This window comes from Prunus mume, linkage group LG2 (assembly GCF_029339155.1).
Source record: "Prunus mume cultivar Tortuosa linkage group LG2, ASM2933915v1, whole genome shotgun sequence".
NCBI lineage: Eukaryota > Viridiplantae > Streptophyta > Magnoliopsida > Rosales > Rosaceae > Prunus > Prunus mume.
Genome location: NC_142699.1, coordinates 7,453,044 through 7,474,970, shown reverse-complemented (window position 1 = coordinate 7,474,970; position 21,927 = coordinate 7,453,044). Strand labels below are relative to the sequence as shown.

Genomic DNA, 21,927 nt, shown 5'->3' with positions numbered 1-21,927 from the left:
AAAACCAGAAGTGAATTTCATTCCATATACACAATCCCAATGGGAGTGAGGTAACATTTAACCGTTCCAGGAAAAAAGGCACAAAACCTACTTTGGTTTAAACGACCCAGACACACCCCAAAGACTTCAAGATCTCTCCCAAACTTTGAAATTTACTGACCCACCAGACCACTTTGTTAATGCTCCCTTTTTCAACAACTAAAATTTCCTCAATTTGCCTTTTGTTCCAAACGGTGATGACCCAGAGCAGTAAAAGCCATTGTTTTGAGGTATACAAACATTTTGCATGCATATAGAATTAGGACACCACTTGTCTCCTGCCTCCTTTTTCTGAAAGGAGACATTTCTTTTTGCAAATTACGGTTTAATACGTGTAAAATAATTCATCAAAAACATAACAAGTAAAATTTATGCATAGATAGTGATTGGAAAGAAAGTAGGAGTTGCTAACATATTATAATTATTTCAATTCTTGATTTTTCATGTGTTTACAAACATAAGGGTATTGAAATTATTCTAATTTGTGACTTCCTTTACGTTTGCCAACATAAAAGAAGACGAAATTATATATGTTCCATATTAAAATCCTTAATTCAATGCTTGAAAAAACAAAAATTAAATTAATTAAAGGAGTAATTGATCATGTACTCATTCGTCCTCTCCTCTATTCTTAATTTCCCCATTGAAATGAGTGAACATGTTATTAATGGGATGAAGTTAGCAAACACCACCAACACAAATTTTCTACTCAGAAAAATTAAAGAATCTTGCATCATGAGTCAAGAGTTGCAGAAACACAAAAGACCAAAAAGAAAAAAAGACAGAAATAAAAGGTCATGGCCACACGAATAAAGGCATGGCATTTCAAATCGCACTTACCTGAGCACTGTTAAGGCCACAACTGGTATATTGTCCCAAAAAATGCCAATGGCTGAAATTGGAATGACTGGTTGTATTTAACAAAAGCTTCTCCTTCTTAATAGCCCTTACTTGCCATCCATCTCTCTCTCTCTCTCTCTCTCTCTCTCTCTCTCTCTCTCTCTCTCTGAATTTCCTCTAGGTAATGAGACTAAACCCTCAACAAAGAATTTGTCTGAAAAAAAGTAGAGAGAAGCATTTTAATTTGTTGTTTTGCCTCATTTGGAATTCCAGTAAGTTACCATATGTGGTAGAAATTCATATCCTAAAAATTTAATAATAGTTAGTCTGTCTTTTTATTAGACCACCTTAGCCAGTTCCTGAAAATGGTAAAAAACGACCCGATTGTTCTTACATAATTCATTCCCATAAACACGGAGAGTATATAAGGAATTCATAACACTGTTGGAGTCCAGGACCCATGAACTTAATTAGGTGTCATTAAACAAATTTATTAATTAGGCATGTTTTACCATATGAATTTGGATTGAATGGACAACAATTCAGAACTGATGAGTACATTTTCAAATGCAACTCATTCTAAAATATGAATATGGTTTGAATATTTAGGTTGAGTTTTATTCTTCTCCATAAAGAGGTGTATATAGGAGTTTACATGAGCGCTTTATAAGGAAATAGACACAGTAATCAATTTTGATAGTATCTCCTAATTATACAATGATTTGTGAACTATATAGAATAGGAAAGTAAATCCCTAAATAAATCGCCTTGATTAATTAGGAGACTCACCTCAACACTCCTCCTCAAGTTGGTGCATATATGTCACCAATGCCCAACTTGGTAAATGAGTCATGAAATACTCTGCCACAAACAGCTTTTGTTAAGATATCTATTAGTTGATTTTCTGATTTTACGAATGGTAGGCGGATGATCTTCTTCTCAATTTTTTCTTTGATAAAATGTCTATCCACCTCAACATGTTTGGTTCAATCATGTTGAATTGGATTATGGGCAATATCACTTGCTGACTTGTTGTCACAATGTAACTCCATTGGCTTTTTTGGCTTGAAGCCCGATTTTGTCAATAGTCTTTTAATCCATAGTAATTCACAAACTCTGTGAGCCATTCCTCGATACTTTGTTTCTGCACTAAACCGAGAAACCACATTTTGTTTTTAATTCCGCCAAGTGACTAGGTTACCTTCCACAAAAGTAAAGTAACTTGAAGTAGAGCGTCTATCATAATGAAGCCAGCCCAATCAGCATCTATATATCCAACAACTTCAAGATCTCCATTTTTTTAGAACATTAATCATTTCCCATAGACTGACTTTAAGTATCTTAAGATTCGATCAACAGTATACCTATGAGAAACACTGGGTGAATGCATAAACTGACTAACAACACTTACAACATATGCAATATCTGGTCTTGTGTGTGCCAGGTATATCAACCTTCCAACAAGGCATTGGTACTATTCCTTATTGGTTGGTTCTTGGTCCATGTCTTCACACAACTTTTTGATTCATCTCAATAGGTGTGTCAGCATACTTACATCCAAGCATTCATGTTTCAGCGAGCAGATCCATTACATACTTCCTTTGAGAAAAAAATATACCAGTTTTTGACCTTGTTACTTCGATTCCGAGAAAGTACTTTAAATCACCTAAATCCTAAATCCTTCATCTCAAATTCCTTAGACAAATACTTTTGCAACTTTAGTTGCTCTCCTATGTCATTTCCATTTACGACTATGTCATCTACATAAACAATGAATGCGGTAAGTTTTCCCTCATCACGCTTCAAGAAGGGTGTGATCTGAATTACTCTGTGTATATCCAAAATTCTTCATAGATTTAGTAAATCTGTCAAACCATGCCCTGGGAGATTGCTTTAACCCATATAATGACTTTCTAAGCTTGCAAACTTGATTCTTCTTGTCATAAGCTGAATTACATCCTAGGGGTAAGTCCATATATACTTATTCTTCCAAGTCTCCATGTAAGAATGCATTTTTGACATCAAACTAATGTAGTGGCCAATTGAGATTTGCTACTAGAGACAATAGGACTCTAATAGTGTTAATCTTGGCTACTGAGGCAAAAGTCTCATGGTAATCTATCTCATATCTCTGTGTGTACCCATTCCCCACCAATCTAGCACCAATCTAGCTTTATATCTTTCAATGGATCCATTTGCTTTGAGTTTCACAGTATAAATCCACCTACATCCTACTGTCTTCTTTCCATGAGGTAAGGTCACGAGTTCCCATGTGATATTCTTTTGGAGAGCTCGCATTTCTTCTTTCATGGCTTCTTTCCATTTTGGGTCTTCTACTTCTTCAGTTACACTGTTGGGGACAAATATGTCAGCCAACTGCTTCACATAGTGCACATGTGACTTTGATAATTTGCTGAGAGATATATAATTATTGATGGGGTATTTCTCTTTGGCTTTAAGATCTGCTTCATATTGTACTCTTGGTTTGCCACGATTCTTCCTTTCTGGAAGCTGATATGTAGGCTATGTACCTTCTGAAATCAAATTATCATGGGATATTTCATTAGTATTATCAGTTTCAGGGAAAGATTTTACCTGAATGACTTTCTCAATAGGTGATTGGTGTAGTACTGGAGCTGAAGCATGCAAAATCTCATAAAACGGTTCAATTTTCTTCTCATGATTTTGACAGTGTGGAGACAACTGATCAGTTTCCTTTGGCGATCGGTCATTTTGAAGCAAGTTCTCTGGATTTAAAGAACTAAGGAAGGGCGACCGGTAGTTTGCCATTGGTGACCTGTCATTTTGAAGCAGATTCTCAGTGTTCGAAGAGCTAGGGGGCGATCGGTCGTTTTTATGCAAAGCAAAAAAATCAAGAATTTGATTAGTTGTGGATTCTCAATTCTCCTTCTGTGATGCTGAAAAATATAAGTCGTGTTCTCAAAACACAACATCCATGGAGGTAAAGATCTTCTGACTAGGAGGATGATAACACTGGTATCCTTTCTGATGAGGTGCATAGCTAATGAAGACACAGTTTTTAGCTTGGGGATCCAATTGGTTTTATTGGTGATCATGTAAGTGAACAAATACAACACAGCCAAAAATATGGGGTGGGAGTTATTTGGATATAGTGGTGAAGTGTTTGAAGTGGTGTTTAAAAATTTAGGATACTAGAGGGAATCCGATTAATGAGGTATGCTGCAGAGATGACGGCTTCTCCGCCAAAAAGATAGTGGCATATTGGCACCAAAGAGATAGGCACAAACTACTTCCAATAAATGTCTGTTCTTTCTTTCAGCTACTCTATTCTGTTGGGGAGTGTAGGGGCATAAACATTGATGTATGATGTCATGGTCCTGTAAGAACTGGTTAAGATCATGGTTGAGAAATTCTCCACCATTGTTAGCACGAAGAACCTGCATTCTAGCATGAAACTGAGTCTCTACCATTCGATGGAATTGTTGAAACCTGGAACTGACTTCCTTTTTAGTTTTAAGAAGGGAAACCCAAGTCATGCATGTGCAATCATCTATAAACGTGACAAACCATCGAGCTCTTGCTGGAGTGGCAATTTTAGCAAGCCCCCAAACATCATAATGAACAAGAGAAAACGAAACCAAACTCTTATTTGAACTTAATTGGAACGAGACACGATGACTCTTAGCCAATTCACACGTATCACACTGGAAGCTGAAAACATCAAGACTAGAAAATAATGATGGAAACAACTTCTTAAGATACCCGAACGAGGAATGCTCAAGACGTTATGCCATAACCAAACTTTGTCTCTCTCCCCCTCAGAACGAGTTTCATTAATTGTGAAAGCTTAACCAACCTTGGTCTCACTATCCGGTGCCCAATCCAAGTAGTAGAGTTTGTCTCGCCGAGTACCACAACCAGTCGTCATTCCTGTGAGGATGTCCTGAAAAACACAATGATTCGGCCAAAAAGTTATAGTACACCTCAAAGTAGTAGTAAGTTGTGTAACAGACAACAAGTTATAGTCTAAGGGTGGAACAAACAATACAGAATCCAGATGTAGGGAAGTAGAAATAGATAAAGAGCCCTCCCCAACCATAGGGGAGGGGGTACCATTAACATTAGACACCACCGATGAAATGGATGATTTGAGACTAATAAGTTGGCCAGGATCAAATGTCATGTGATCTATAGCACCTGAGTCAATAATCCATGTGACTTTTTAAGAGGACATATGAAAAGCTGAATCTTTGGTGGTGGCGATAGAAGCACGAGTCTAGGTAGCTGGGTTAGCATGATTGATCGCATGCTTCTGTGAGTCTGCAATAAGGGAGAGAATCGTAGGGGTTCTTGACATCGTAGCGGAAGTAAGATGTGATATGAGAATGTAAGGAATTTGATGGGAGGAATGAGATTTGAGGAATTTGATGTATGAATTGATGTAGGAATTGGATTTTAGAGGTATGTATATAAGATTTGAGGGTATGTGTTTAGGGATTTTGATAAGAGGATTTGAGGAATTTAGATTTGAAGGATTTGGATTTGGGGAATTTAAATATGAGGAATTTGATTTGAGGTTTGGGTTTGAATATGAGAAATTTGATATGAGAGTTTAGAGACAACCTAGGATTGATTGCTCTGATATCATGCTAAAATATGAATATGGTTTGAATTCTTTAGGTTGGGTTTTATTCTTCTCCATAAAGAGGTATATATAGGAGTTTACATGAGTGTTTTACAAAGAAATAGATACAGTAATCAATTAGGATAATATTTCCTAATTAATCAAGGAAATAAATCTCCTTGATTAATTAGGAGACTCATGTCTACTCTAGCCATATATCAAATTCATTGCCCGATTGACTTGTGTCGAGGGTTTTAACCCTAAAGTCTTTGATGTATATATTAGTGTCACTCCAAAAATGTCATCTATGTACATTTTCATCATTCCTTTATTAACTTAACTACCTAAATTGTCCTTAACCAAAACTAAGTAAGTTTGTATTTTCTTTAATATACATATATTTCACATTTACTGTTTGACAATCTTTTCATTATGTTAAATTCCTCAATAATCTCCATCACCACTTATCATGTTCATCACCATTCATCATGCCCAATCATGCCATATTCACTTCTTGATGCTGATTTGACTCCTTAAGTTATTTTTTTTTCATCCTCTTTTTATAAAGGGTTATTTGCTCAAATGGTCCTCAAACTTATACCCAAGTTGCATTTTGGTCTATCAATTAAATTATTTGTTCAAATGATCCACCAATTCTTTATTATTCGACGTGTTAGTCCTACCGTTACATTTTCTGTGAGTTTTAGTCAAGTCAACAATACATGTGGGATATAGGATAGGTATATGCATCTTTTTCATATCTCAGAAGGCTTTGACAAAGTTGTTGTCTTTTTGGTACCTCAAGAGGCTGCTGGATGTGGGCATGCTCGCTTGAACGACATCCCAAACCATTGCACCTCCAAGTTCTCCCTATACTAGAATCCATCCTTTTTCGCTGTCCTCACCGCCAATAGCCTCTGGCCTTCAAAGCATCTTCTTTCTCTCCTTCGCCTCTACCATCACCTTCATTGCCATGTTGTCCAGGTACCCAATTGCTTGCAAAGGTGTTGGTGTTAAAAGGGTTTCAACGAATTTGTTGATTTTTTTATTTTTATTTTGTTTAATTTGGGAATTTAGCTTAGTTTGACTGTTGAAAAAAGGAAGGAAGAAATATTTGGGGGTGGGTTGCAGGGATGGAGGTGGAGGGAGGGTTATGGTAAGTTTTCTTTTTAATTTTTACTATTGGGCATTTAGTTTTTAGTTTTCTTATTTTATAGTATTTTATATAAATTTTAATTTATTTATCAATATTTCAGTATAAATTGACAATTTTAACTCTCAAATTAACGATAGTATTGACGGAGTGTAACAGTATGATCAATTTGCCAATTAATGTAGAGTTGGTAGACCATTTAAACGAATAATTTAATTGAGGAATCAAAATGCAACTTGGGTATAAATTTGAGGACCATTTGAGAAAATAACCCTTTTATAAACATCGATTATCCTACAATGTCGCATTCTTGGGGTTTAACATTTACTGTGCAGTTTTTACTGTTTAAACCCTAACTATTGATACACGCAGCGGCAACTTTTATTTTTCACTATTTACTAGTGCAAGAACATATTCAGCTAGTCAAGTCTCCATAAATGTACCTATATATAGAAGGAATAGATATTCCAATAATATATTCTAATCTGGAAAGCTATATGATAATTAAGTGGTTGATTTTGATCATTGATGTAATTTTATCGATCATAATGCTGGGAGGACCACTTTTTAGCTGTGAGAGATCAGATGCAGGTTAATTATAGTGAATTAAGAACCAGTGAGGTTGAAGCCATGACCACCCCCAACTAAAAGAAAATGACTTTTCATTGAAAAAAGGTGTTAAGGACTGAAAATAACAACTGCTTGAAGCCAAATTCCAAATGGGGTTCCTTGTTTTAGATAAAATCAACATATACCAATTGGTGCGCCACTGGGAATATATCTTCCTTCCATCGATTTACACCATTTTGAGCAGTCAGAACATCCTAATCTACGGAATTCTATCCTAACTTGAGCTTCAATATACATGCATCAAAACTTTATATACGTGTATATAAGATGCATTCAAGCTCTAACGGATTAGTAAGTTAATACGACGCTAACTAGTTGTTCGTGCTCACTTCACAATGTCATTTCATGATTATTGTTGTTCAATTTTTAAGTTAACATTCAAAGTTCACAGTTGAAAAAAAAAAGATTAAATTAGACAACATTTAATTATCTAGCTGTAATCAAATAAATAGACGAACACAATATTTTCAGAAAAATGCGAAAAGAACCATGTGTAAATGAATTGTCCTACCAATCCACTCACAAGTCCTCTTGTTATCCTTAGTTCTTAAAGTATATTCTGTTCTTCTGATATGGTTAAAAGTTGCAGAAATTGAAGTTTAAAGATATGAGGCTGTATATGTAGAAAATCGATCGAACCTATATATATGTACATATGAGTCAGTCAAAAGGTCTTCTAGGAGGAACAGCTGACATGTTTGAATATGTATAATTTTTCTAGCAAGGTATACAGAATATATGACCCTCCTTTATCCCCAAAAGCACAGTTGGAATATTTAAGTGCCTGTTTGTTAATTCACTCTCTCTCAAAAGCGCTTATTATAAAAGCACCCACCAATGAAATGGAACAATTTTCATATAAGCTACTTCTACATGAAGGTACGTAGTTTTTCTTCTGAAGTGTATTCTCCAACTATACTCAAGTATGAGAATTTACACACAAAAATACTACGGTTCTCAATTAACATGATATTGTCTCGTTGAATTTTATACCATCAGTGGGTTTTCAATGCAATGATGTTGTGTCACATAAGATGTCACGAAGTTTGAAAAAAGAAAAAAAAGAGCTATTAGTATTTTCCTAATTTCAAAGAAGTGGACTATCATATTTTTAATGCAAGAAAAAAACTTGAAGGTGAGTGTCCATGCCAAAAATTCATCAATAAGGGGTGAAAAAGTAAAATCACACAATTACACAAAGAACACGCATAGAATGAGGGGTTATTGTGAGAGGGTCTTTAGCAACCGTTTGATTCAGTGCAGAGTTATTATTGAACTGTTGGATTGAACTCCTTAAATAACCTCCTCACTTTAAGCCCTCATTATAGCATTTCCGCCTTTTATAAGCGAAGGCTTGGGCTGCCCACTTGTGGGCTTCTAATATGGACCATGGGGTAGGTGACATTTGTTTTTTTTTTATAAATTTACATTTTGTTTGAAAACTCATTTTCGACCAAAAATAATTCAAATAAAATCTTCTAAAATAATCCCAATACAATTTTTCAAGGTTATGATTTGCGATAATAATATACTCTCGAACATACTTGAATTGGGCCACTTAAAAAGTGCAGACGCATATCTTCCCTAATGGAAAAACAGCTAATTGGCTCAAAACATGAAGTTATGGGTCATATGCATTTCTATGTACCATGCCTTATCTAAAACCCTAAAAAGGGATATGATAAGTTGTCTTCCATTTTCTCATATTTATAATCTCTTAATGTGCAGGTGCATTTAGCATGCACCACCATCAATGATTTTATCTGCACATGTGCTGCTGTGGGGTATATGAACTCAAGTGCTAAACTGATCATGCAAGTCCTTATCTCAATCTATTTGAAAAGATAAAGAAATAAAACCATTCCTTATTTATTTATTTTTGTTAGTATGTGAATTTCTTTTTTTTTTTATAAAATATATGTTTGGCATCTTACACGTAAGGAGTCATATTCTTCTCTACCATCATAATTTGACGGGTTGTATTATTATTATTATTATTATTTAATTTTATCGTCACATAGACTGATTATATCACACGATTGTATTTCAGTTCTATTTGTTTGTTTATTTGTCCATGGTGCTCAATTATTTAACTGAAGACATACGGGACCAGCCTCTGGGAAGCATACATGTTGACTCTAAATTTGTAATATTTGTATAGCTAGGTTACAATATAAATATAAGATCAAATTATATTCAGGTTTCAAAGCAACCAATATTTTATTATCCGGAAAGAAGAAGACGATCAAGAATGAACAATTGATGTGGAATTTTATCACGCCAAGGCATTAGTGACGTTTCTTTCATGCACAGAACACAACAACCTGTTGAAATTGAGGACCTATAGCCACTTTTAATTTAATCTTGAATTTGTGTGACAGAATAAGATAAAATCTCAGCCGACGAATTTGGGGTCTCTTTCTTTCTTGTGTCTAAAATATACCATGGGTTTTTCTCTATGTTTGGTAGGAAATGGAATTAAATTGCAATTCATTATTCTTACGATTGTAGAGTTTGATTTGCACATGCCAGAGGTCAAATTGAAGGGAATATTTCAATGTAGAAAAAGTTAGAATTAGGTACTATTGCTAGTTGTTTTTTACAAGTTTCCGCATATGTTGACAAAGATTGAAGAGTGACGATATTTTTATTTTATTTTTTTGGGTGCTTTATCTGACGAACAAGATCAAAATTGAAAATTATTGAATAATGAATGGTTTTCTAAGTTGCATGTGGATCCTAAATTATTGGTCTCACAATTCACCTCATACCTAGATATTTTATTGTAACAAATGAATCCTTATAGTTACACAACAAATTTTTGGTATCGTAAGCGTTCACGCCCATGGGCGAATTCTAATCAACGATTTCTAAATACATCAACGGTTAAAAATCTCTCGTAAATGATCGACGTTAACATACCTCTAGGGAATACGAATATTATCCTAGGAAAACCCGAAAGAAATGAAAATTGAAAAGAGAGGATGACAAAACAATGAAATGGCTATTGGTCTTGGTCCTCATTGGATGGTTAATAAAACAGTCAATCATGATGTAAGATAGTACGACCCACAGAAGACTTAAGGGAAAAATAAACGATATATGCCAGTCAACTGAGGCAGTCCATGATCGCTCGTTTGTTTTCCACATCTCATCGGTTACAGCCAAACTCTTCACAGCCTCACAACTCTCACACACCCTTCATTTTTAGCAGCAATAATTGAGCTGAAAGAAACATGGAATCTTGAGTGAAGCAATGGTTGGTTGTGGTGTCGTTTTAGCTACACCATAGTCATCAACTAAGGATTTTTGTTAGGGATAATCGTACAAGTAAAGTGAACGACTCTCAACCGTTGATACATAAATTATCGTCATTACCGACTCGTGCATGATTGTACCAAGTATTGAAGATGCGTCTCTGAGTTTCTCATTCAATGGAATGTTTTTTAATATTTATTAAATGAGGTTGTATGGATATGTGTGGTTGACTATTTAGAATACTGCCTCCAATTTTTATTCATAGCTCATGGGAGCAGTGTCGTCTAGGCTAGGACTGGACTCACCTGGAGCAGAGCTCTCATTTAATTTCATGTCATGGACTCATGACTCATGAGCCAAATTGACTACCATGTGTCACATTGTGTCCCATGCGTTTTCTGGTTTAAACTAATTCAGTATCTTTCGTCATTAATTACGAGTAACTTGATTCATAATTGTCGTTTATGAGATTTGAATTTAGAGTCTCATTCATGTTGGGCCAAAAATTGACGACTTTGACAAGTGATAATTGCAGTGCATATATAACATTAATCATACCCGTTTAAGCTTGTTAGGAACACAAACAAGAATTGAAATCAAAACTGACCAATTCTCTTTTCCTTGTTGAAAATTAGGAAACTAAGTAATTATGACAACATCTAGTGTTACATTTCTTTGCTAAATCAGTAGCTGGTCTTGAATGGCTTGTAGATCTTGAGATCACTAATCACACCAGCAACTGAACCAGCAGCAGCTGCTATGGTGACTATAAGGCAAGCACCACTTAGGATCTGGAGGCAAATCCATCTTGTGCTCCACTTTGGGATCCTCTTTGCTGCAATATACATCTCCACAGGGAAGTAAACTGTGAGTGGCCAAAATCCCAGAGCCCCAAGAAGCCCAACCACATCATTGAAGAATGGCAAGATCATGGAAATCACGGTGGTTAAAATCACAAAACATGTCCTCCACACCAATCTGAAGAGGTTGAGATTGAAGAGACCAAAGCAGGGGATTCTGAATTTAATGTCTTTTGTGATGAAATGGCTATGTGGGTACTTTTCTGCTGCTGTTTTCTCAACAAATGCATAGAGGGGCTGGACAAAGACTTGGTAAGCACCAACAAGGTGGATGACAATGGCTGCATTGGCAATGTCAATGAGCCAATAGGGGTTGAAGAAACCGAAACCAGTGAGGAGGTTTCCAGGAGATGAATCTCCAAAAGCAGCATAGCCCATGCAGCCACAGAGCATGTAGAAAAGGGTTGTGGTAGCTACACTCACTATAGTTGCCTTCTTCATTGTCTTAGCTTCAGATGGTGGGGATTTAACTGTGTCCTGAATTTCAATGAGGATGAGAGAGTAAGAGTATGCAAAAGCTATGTCCCCAAGTGCTTGGAAGCTCCTCCAAATCTTTTGAGTTTCTGTCACATTTCCAATGCTTATCCCAGTCATGCTTCCCCTGATAGTTCCAGTTTCTGAAAATTGATCACAAAAAATCATTCATAAGTCAGATTTACTAGAACCAATTTTAATCATAAAAACTAAGATTGAAGATCACCAATTTATCAATATAACAGTAAATATTATGGAGCTATTAGTTTTTACCTACAACTTTGGCAATTCCAAGGCCAAGTCCAATTGAGGAGTAAGTGAAGGACATGACTGCAGCAACAATGGAGAGCCACCATAGCTGATCAAAGTTTGGAATTTGAGAGAAGATGATTTCTGCTATGCCGAAAGCGATCATATAAGGGTTGCTGTTTACATGGCATGGTGCTGTGTCACCATTTTTGTAAAAGCAGTTCGACCTCTTTATTGCTCTGTTTAATCACAATCAACATCAACAACAAAAAAAACCATTAGCCAAAATTACATATAAACATCAATTCAAAGTTCTTAATCAAGTTTTAAAACACTCATACTTACACCATGCTTATAGATGATGCTATTGTGTAGCCAATGGCAACTCCAAAGAGATTCAAGTACTGAACAAACCCACAAATTTTCTCCTTGAACCCACCTGAAAAAAAAAATTCAAAATCAAATTAACATAAGAACTTGACTCAAACTTTTTTCACATGGATGTCAAAAAGTGAAAAATATTAGCAGAAAATTTACCAAGATTGGATCGGACGGCATCTGTGTAAGTATAGTTTCTCTTTCCAGTGAGAGGGTCACCAGTACGATAGCAGGCAGCGAGAAGAGTTGAAGTGTAGTAAGTGACAAAAGAGAACAGAAGCATCACAGAAGGACCAGCAACCCATCCAAGCTGAGCTGTGGCCCAAGCCAAGGACAAAACTCCAGACCCAATTACCGCAGTAATTATGTGAGCACTTGCAGTCCAAACGGTTCCTGGTAAATAAAAAAACACAAAACAGAACAAATGAGTAAAAATTCATAGCATTTCCAAGGTGTTTGCTTTTTTTTGACAAAAATGGTTGAACATGTAAAATGTGTTAGAGAAGTGAAAATGTTTACCAGTTCGTTTGAGACGGCCGTCGTCATCAAAGCACTTGGAGCCTCCCTCTGGAGGCACATCGACAGAGACATCAAAAACTTGGTGGTGGTTAAGCTGGTTATCACCCATTTTAGCCATTAAACTGACCAAAAGCACGAGCCTTTTTGTATAATATAGCAAAATAGATGAGCCCAAAATGTATATATGCAAAGATCTGTGAGGAAGAGAAAAAGATGGGTCTTGTTCTTTAATGGGTTTAAGCCAAGTTGTGAGCTTGTTCAAATCTCTCTGCTGCTGCAGGTCCTGGCACTGAGATTTTTCACACACAGCCCAAAAATCACAGAAACGCAAATGATTTTTCTGGTTCTAGAAAGATGGGTTGGCTTCAAAAGACTGAAAGAGAGGCTCAGAGACTTGAAAATGTATGAGAAAAGAAAACTGAGAAGCCAGAAAATGGAATTGAGGTGTGGTGAAAGAGGATGGGGAATGGGGGGTTTATATAGGGCTCTGAGGCAGCAAATTCATGGGCATGTGGTTTAAAAGAGACCCCAAAAGAGCGCGTACGTCAACGACAAGAGCAAGCAACGGACCCCAATCCAAAACTCCAACTTGACTCTCAAAAGATTCTCGAAATCTCTCCCAACCTTTGATATTTAGTTACCCAAACTGACCCACCGGAGACCACTTTCTCACTGCTCTCGTTTTCAACCCGAAAAACTTAGACCCAGTACTTTCAGTAAAAGCCACCGGCCTAAGTTAGCCCAAGTTTTGTATGTTAGTTACTGCAGTTGTGGTTAAAAGTGAAAAATATGATGAACCAAATGTTGACAAAACAAAATGGTAAAGGATTATTTGGTATTTTGGTGTTAGGAAGTCGTAATTAGGCTCGTTACCACACTCACAGTCACAAATGATATGGCTCCCTAAAGGCCTTATTTATAGTGCATAAGTTCTAGGGTTACATGGTTAAGAAAATAGAATCAAAATAGAAACCGTATCCAAGTAGGAATTGGACTAGGAATCCAAAAACAATGAGTAACCCCAAAAAAAAGGGAAACATTTGGGATAGTTAGTAGATAATCATTATTTATGAGTACTTTTCAGTTAGTGTAGATAAGTATCTGGTACTGGCCAATCACACACCAAACCCAAAAAGTACCGTGTTTTTCAGACTAAGCCACCGTCCTCAGTTAACCCAAGTTTTGTATGTAGTTAATTATACTACAATTGTGGTAAAAGTGAAAACTATAATGAACAAAATGTTGACTAAACCAATTAGGAAGATTTTGGCAGCCGGTACCAATTTACAGTAACAGAAAGTTAGTTATTAATTGAATAATATATGTTTTGTCGGTGATCTTCGGTTACTGTAAATTAGTATTCGTACTAAAAAATACTGTGTTTAATTTGTATGAGGGAGCAATTACTCTAAATCACTACACTAATGGATCTTTGCAGAATCCATCCTTTTAATGGAAGGGAATATGGTTGTTTCATAATTACTTCTCATGAACAGCGAGGTATATAGCCATTTATAACTTGTTAGATATTATATGTGAACTTGCTTCTTTTTTGTGATGGTGGTATCAAAATATCGACAGTGTTAGGCACTGGTTGGCCTTACCTTCGCGTGGGCCTGCTAATTCTGCCCTACGTTCGTCTTAGCTTAATAATTTAGAGCTAAGAAAAGGTGTTAATAACACGTAATCTAGTGTTCGGGTTTCCTAATTTTATAGTAATTCTATTGTAATCCAAATTTAACTATATAATTTACCTTTTCTACCTAGTATCAGAGCTTAGAGTCTACAAAAGGCCATGCAATTTACACATAGGCTTAGGTGATGCTCTGTGCATGCTTTATATGTACGGACATTGAAGGATATATTCTTACTTTCTGCAAATCACAGTTTGATACATATGCCAAAATAATTCATAAAAAATACAAAAATAACAATCTCTACACAAATGTCAAACCGTGATTAATAAAAAAGTAGGAATTCCTACTTCCAAAAAAGACGATTATCTTCAAGATTCCAAGATACCCTTAAGCTTTTTACCGCTAGGGCAAAAATTGAATATATATCAAGTAATTAACTGGTTGATATTGATAATCGAGAATATATATATAAAGCTGGAAGGGTACTGAAATGAAGAACCAGTGAAGCACAAGATTTGACCACCCCACTGGGAAAAAGGTTTTATTGATTGCAAATAAAAGACAGCTAGGAGGAAGTCTATAGGAAGCCAACTTCAAAATGAGGTTTTTCTTGGGTAAAGATGGATTCAACATCGTTGCACAATTTGGAATCTTTAGTTCAATCAAATATCTTGATCGACTATCCAATCTGTAAATATTTGAGTGTTTGAACATATCCAAACAATCTGTGGTCTGCAGGAGCTAGCCAACAGAGAATATATTGAGCTGGAGACAAATGATTTGCTGTCAGTGCATCATTTGCCAAATTATCTGAAATTTCGTTTGCTTGATTGCTGATGACCGATGATGACTACTGCTAGTCTAAAATATTAAAATGGTTACGGAACCTGATTAAGATAGGGAATATATGTAGACATTAATATGATTATGAATTTCCCCTAGTTTAAGTCCAAATAATAGCACTTAATTTGCAAAGGGTTGATACCTATCCCAACTTTTCCACTTGATGATAACAACATATACATGACCAATATATATAGGGAGAAATTCTCCTATGCGGATGTATGAACGTTATGAATTATTGTTCGGAAGTCGTGTATTTTTTTTTATTATCCCTCATTGCTTTTCTCCCTATTTACTATGATGTCTGCACGGTAATAACGTGGGAACATCCGAATGAGATAATAACTCTATATATATATATATATATATATATGAGAGTATGAATCTAAAGAGAGAGAGGATATTGAAGCCAGGCATGTGCAAAATTAAATTATTCACAAAAATTCAGTCACAATCTTAAACTATATGCTAATTTAAATGAAAAATATGTAAAAGTAGGGGAGTTAGCTCAAAAAGTCACAGTGTGAACTTGGCTTTGAGTTTGATGCTGCATCATGATGTACAGAAGATTTCTTGAAAATAGGGTACAGAATTGTTTGTGGAAGAGGTTCTAAGCAGCAGTTTTATGGATTTCTTTTTCTTTTAATTAAAGATGAGAGATTTTCTTGACTATAAAATTTAAAACAAAAAAAAAATGACATCAGTCAAAGGTCTTCTAGGGACAGCTGAATTGCTGAAATGTTTGAAATTTTTTAGAATTTCTGTTTGGCAGGTAGAGAATAAAAACATTCTTTATCTGCAAAAGCAATGTTGATATAAGTGCTTGCTTCACTCTCAACTAAAGCGCTTTTGAAGTACCTACCAAATACCAATGAAATGGTTTGATTTTAATGTCAAGTGGGATTGAACTCAATCTTCACTGTAAAAAATTGTATTTTCTTTTCTCTCTTTCTTATTTTTTTTTTCTTTCCTTTTTTGTACAAAATGGTAGTTTCTTTGATCTAATTAAATTTAAGTTTATTCCCTTAAGCTTTGCTTTCCAAGGCCACGTGCATATGAATAAACCATTATAACATTTGAACTTTCTTCATCTTAAAGTTTGGGTACGTGGACTAATAGATGATTAACAACAACTAATTTTAAATTGATTGCCTACAAAACATTTGGAGAAGCTTTAGATGACAATGATGATTAAATAATTTAAATTACAAGGATTAGGTGGTTACTCTCTAGAAAATTTTGTGTCCAAATCTCCAAGGAAATATATCTTCTTGCAAGTTGCAAAGATTTTTTAAGCCTCGAATGGGGCCACCTGCTTCGGATATAACTATAATCAAATTGTTGGACAAACAACTAGCTTAGTAGATATGAAATTGGATTTTGTACATATCTTTTCTTTTTTGTGTTTAAAAAAAGGACATTGTTTTAGGAATCCAGTCATAGAACTAAATGTAGTCTAAGACTATAATTTTAGCCCTCTAAAATATTAAAAAAAAATTAAGAATATTGCAGGACTAAATTTTTCCATCTCCAGCCATGCATATCTATATTGTAAGGCCCTTTGTATTTTATTATTGTGAGAAAAATATGGTACAACACTCATACATTCCAACACTATGTATTGTTTAATTAAATTTGATTACTATTTAGAGACATTTTTCAAACAATGTGAATAACAAAATAAGTACAGAGAATAAATTTGTAGAAAATGTTTGAATGAAATGAGTGTGGAAAATATTTAACCCAAAAAAATAAAAGTGGAAAGTTTTGAATAAGTAGAGAATGTGATAGAATTTGTAAGAAATGTGGTATGAAATTAGTGTGAAATTTTTTGAAGAAATTTTGAAGTATTTATAGACATATTTTAGGAAAAGAAAGCCAATGGAAATTTTGAAAGAAAAAAAAAATTGCTACATTTCAAAAGGTTCTGACCTCCCATCCCAATGGTCAGAACCAATTGTTTAAATTTTTTTTAAACAAAGAATTTTATATATACATTTAAAATGTAAATAGATGAAGAAAAAAAAGTTAATGTTTCAAATAATTATAATATATATAGATATAATTTTTATAAAAAAAATTATATACATTTAAAAGTTAAAAGACAAAAAAGACAAAAAATTTGGCCTAGGTTACAAGTGGCCTGAGAGGATGGCTAAATGGCTAAATGTGGCCCTCTAAATTTGGCCAAATTGTTTTTTAACCAATGGTTGGAGATATATTTTGTATGTTTTGAGGGCTACATTTGGCCTATGGCCCATAACTGGAGATGGCTAAATGGTATTGAATTTAGGATATTTAGGTTTAATATTAAGGTGTATAATAAAGCAATGACTGAAATTTTTTAAATATCTGGCTGCATTTAGCGAGTTGGGTCAATATTATTATTATTATTATTTTTTTTTTTTAACAAGATGATAACCTAAACTACTCTATTGTATGGAGATATCAAGCTTGGGTGCAATTTGACCTAACCCAAATCTACCCAGTAGTAATATTTTTGTGATTAAATCTCTAAGTCCCCAAATAAATTTGTGTGCCTCCGTCTCAGATTAACATATTCCTTAAGGTGCCGACACACAAATCCTCCTTTTGATTAAAAAATAATCAGCTACATGCGAACACGAGCATCAATTTAAGGTTTTTGCAATTTTTATATGTACATATGCATTACTAAAACTGACAAGAGAAGAAGGAGATACGATCTTTCGTTATCTTTCTGATTTTCTTGTATTTGTTATGTGTCTGGGCGTGCATCAAGCACTTTGTGTTTATGATCATTCTGCAAGTTGCTTGAGTGATTTTTTAGTCTTTCTTTTTTAACAAATTGCTTGAAAAGATGATTATTATAAGGAAACCATTCCTTGATCTGATATGTGGATATACATAAGCTGTGGATTTTCATGTAGTGCATGCATCGTATGATTTGGTTTACCGAGTGAAGTTAATTAACATAATCAGAAGAACAAGTATAGAAGAAACTAGTTTATTTTCGTTCATTATTGAACAACTTTCGAGTTTTAAAATTGACGAGGAAGCATATAGGACCGTTCAACTTGTCGCATAAATAATATGCTCTCACATGAGACCATGTTAGTTTTTCTTGCACTTGGTATTACCGCATATGCCAGGATTTCCTTTCCAAGTTTTTTCAGTAAGTATATGTTATACAAAGATTCATAATATTTTCCTTCTCAAAACCCCCCACGTTTTTTTTCCTAACAATTCCGTTCAACGTGGAATATTGGAATCATGTATATATATATATGGGGATGGACCCTAGTAAAATCTTCTTAGACTATATTAAACTAAATTAGTGTTCAATGGGTCAAAAAGTTTTTTTTGCAAAGAAAAAGGTTAGCTTTGATTAAAAACTAAAAAAAATAAGTAATGCTAGCTACAAATTGTACCGACAAACAACTGCCCATTGACCATTGTGCTCTATTGCTTCACTTGAAAGTTGAAACCGAAGATATTAAGAAACCAGTGTCTAGAAATATGTTGAATTTGACAAAAGTAAGTTCCTTTGTGTCACGTCAAGTTATAACTTAACTCTATAAATACATTTATAGCATACGATAAATATGATATATACATGTATATATAAGAGAGCTTCCATTGAGAGATCCCTCAAATAAGCTTATTTGAGGGACACCCCTTGTAGGGCGCACTCCGGATTGTATTTCACTAATCCAAACCGTCTATTTTGTAGATACACATTCAAAGATCATCTATACAAAAAATCACTTGAATCCGATATCATTTGACCATTCAATTGAGTTATTGAAATTTTAGTACTTTCTTGAAGCACCGTGTTCATTGATTTTGTAGGACACAATTGGATGTCGAAACGGTTTTCGATTTGTCTAATTTTTTGTAAGGATGATCTATGAATGAAGACCTAAAAAATAGATGGTTTTGATCATTGGAAAAAAAATTGTAGGGTACCCTAAAGGGCATCCCTCAAATAAAATTATTTGAGGAATCCCTCAATAGAAGGGGACTGTCATATATCATATTTATCATTAGATTTAAGTATATGGAAGCGGATCCGTGACATTATGTTTTTGACACAAATTTTGAACCATTAGATTTAAGCAGTATTAATGGATTTATTATTATCTTTCTAATAATACATTTATTCAAATTATTATTGTTTTAATCTAATAATTATGAATTGCACAGTACCTCAAATATATATATAGTTATTCTCTTATTTGAATGTCCGCATGTTATTATCGTGTAGATGTAATTATAAACATGCAAGAAAGTATGGAGGGGTAATACAAAATATATAGCGTTCGCACGATAATAACATTCGGATGTTCACATAGGAGAATTTATATATATACAGTCCTCTTCTATTGAGGGATCCCTAAAATAATTTTATTTGAGGGATGCCCTTTAGGGTTACCCTACAAATTTTTCAAACAAATCAGAAACCGTTGAGACATCTAATTGTATCCTACAAAATCAATAAATACGGTGCTTAAAGAAAGTACTAAAATTTCAATGATTTAATTGAGTGGTCAAATGATATCAGATTCAAGCGATTTGTTTGTAGAGATGGTCTTTGAATAAATACCAAATAGACGGTTTGAATTAGTGAAATACAATGCAGAGTAAGCTCTACAAGGATCTCCCTCAAATAAATTTATTTGAGGGATCCTATAATAAAAGCTCTTTGTGTGTGTGATATATTGTATATATAAGTAACTATAAAGTAAACTATAGTAACACTAGATATATTGGTTTTAAAGCAACCAATGTTTTAACTTCTCTGGAAAAAGACAAATCCATAAAATTCAAAACCTATTGAAGTTTAGGACCGAAAGCTACTTAATTAAATCTTGATTTAAGGTAGACAATATAGAAACAGTCTGCAGGTTTAGTTGTGGCTACAATATACCATGCAGAAATATATATAGTATATATAAATTCTCCCATGTGGACGTTCAGAGTCCAGACGTTATTATCACTTGTATTCCAGAAGTTATTATCTTGCGGACGTCATGTATTTTTACTATCCTTCATGTTTTTCTCTTTATTTACAATAGTATCCGCATGATAATAACGTGTGGACATTTGAATTATATATATAATTTTTTTGCATAGGTTTGATAGGAAAAAGAACCCATTTCTTTGAATTGGAATCGCACTTATTGAGTATAATATGGATTTGATTGCACAACAAGTCAAGAGGGCAGATATTTTAGTGTAGAAGAAGGTACCTAGGTGCATTATCGTTACAAGTTTCCGCATATGTATCTTGACAAATCAAAACTGGTAATGGCTTTTGATTTTAAGAAAAAAAGAAGAAGATGATAATGACTAAATCAAAATTGAAACCATTATTAAATGAAGAAAAACGAATTAACTAATCCAATTGATGTTGAAAATTCTTAGCAAAAGAAAACTGATCCCAGAACAAATTGTTTTTGTATCATGTTGGGATATTCGGATAGAAAATGAATGAAAAATGAATATAGCTTATTGGGCTGCCTCATTGGATTGTAATTAAAGAGTCAACGACGATGTAATACGAGGGACCAATTTATATTTAGAAAGAAAGATATAAACGAACGGCGGTCAACTATGGCAGTCCATGACTAATGCCAATATATATATGATTGCGCATTTTCTTCCTCTGTCTCATCAATCGCATTATTTATTGTTATCATAGTAATAATAATAATTGAAAGAAAGAAACATGAAAATTTAGGATGAGGAAGCAGTACGAAGAATCATTGTATGTACCAATAATAATATCAGGTTGTTGTTTTCATACGAGTGATAGTTTAAATTACTCTAAATTAATTTAATTTACAAAAAAAAGAGACTTGGATGTAAAAGAGCAAGTTCAGTGCTCTGATTAATTGACTTAACTCACTCGTGCATAATATTAGGCTTTTAAAAGTGTTTCACATTGTAAAATGAAAACGTTTAAATTTTTTTGAACTTTTTCATTTGTTGTCAATTGATTTTGAGTTTGATGTTTATATTTTTAACATGATATGAGAACTGGGTTATAAAAATCTTAAATATCAATACTTAAAATCACGTGAAATGAAATTCACTCAAATTATAACGTGCCGTAAATTCAGTAACACCACAACAGGTCAAGTGATGTTAACGTTTCATGACTGAAAATTTTATCCCAAAGTTTATCGAGCTAGCAAGACGAGTGGTTGGTTGTGATGTCGTTTTTAGTACAGTGAATTGATTGTTTGACACCACTACCCCTTGTGTGTGTTTGACTATTTAGAAGACTGCCTTCTATATAACTCACGCGGCGAATCGGCCTGGTGCTGGTGGAGGAGACTGGGGTGGAGTGGAGAATATTGATCTGAATTAGAGTTTCATGTAATGCGTGGACTGACGTTGACCACCATGCACGTGTCTCATGCGTGTATTTTGTATTGTATGGGGAGAGTGCCATTT

At 34.4% G+C, this 21,927-nt stretch overlaps 1 protein-coding gene across 1 annotated transcript; it reads right to left on the bottom strand.

Moving 5' to 3' along the window:
* Nucleotides 1-11,047: 11,047 nt before the first annotated feature.
* Nucleotides 11,048-13,897, bottom strand: LOC103319781 (amino acid permease 3-like). The gene is made up of 5 exons (XM_008221372.2): nt 13,007-13,897; nt 12,647-12,880; nt 12,455-12,548; nt 12,134-12,348; nt 11,048-12,003 (listed from the first exon to the last, which is right to left on the bottom strand). Exons 1-5 carry the CDS (start codon nt 13,122-13,124, stop codon nt 11,210-11,212), a joined length of 1,455 nt encoding a protein of 484 aa, XP_008219594.1. The 5' UTR covers nt 13,125-13,897; the 3' UTR covers nt 11,048-11,209.
* Between the last annotated feature and the right edge of the window lie 8,030 nt (nt 13,898-21,927).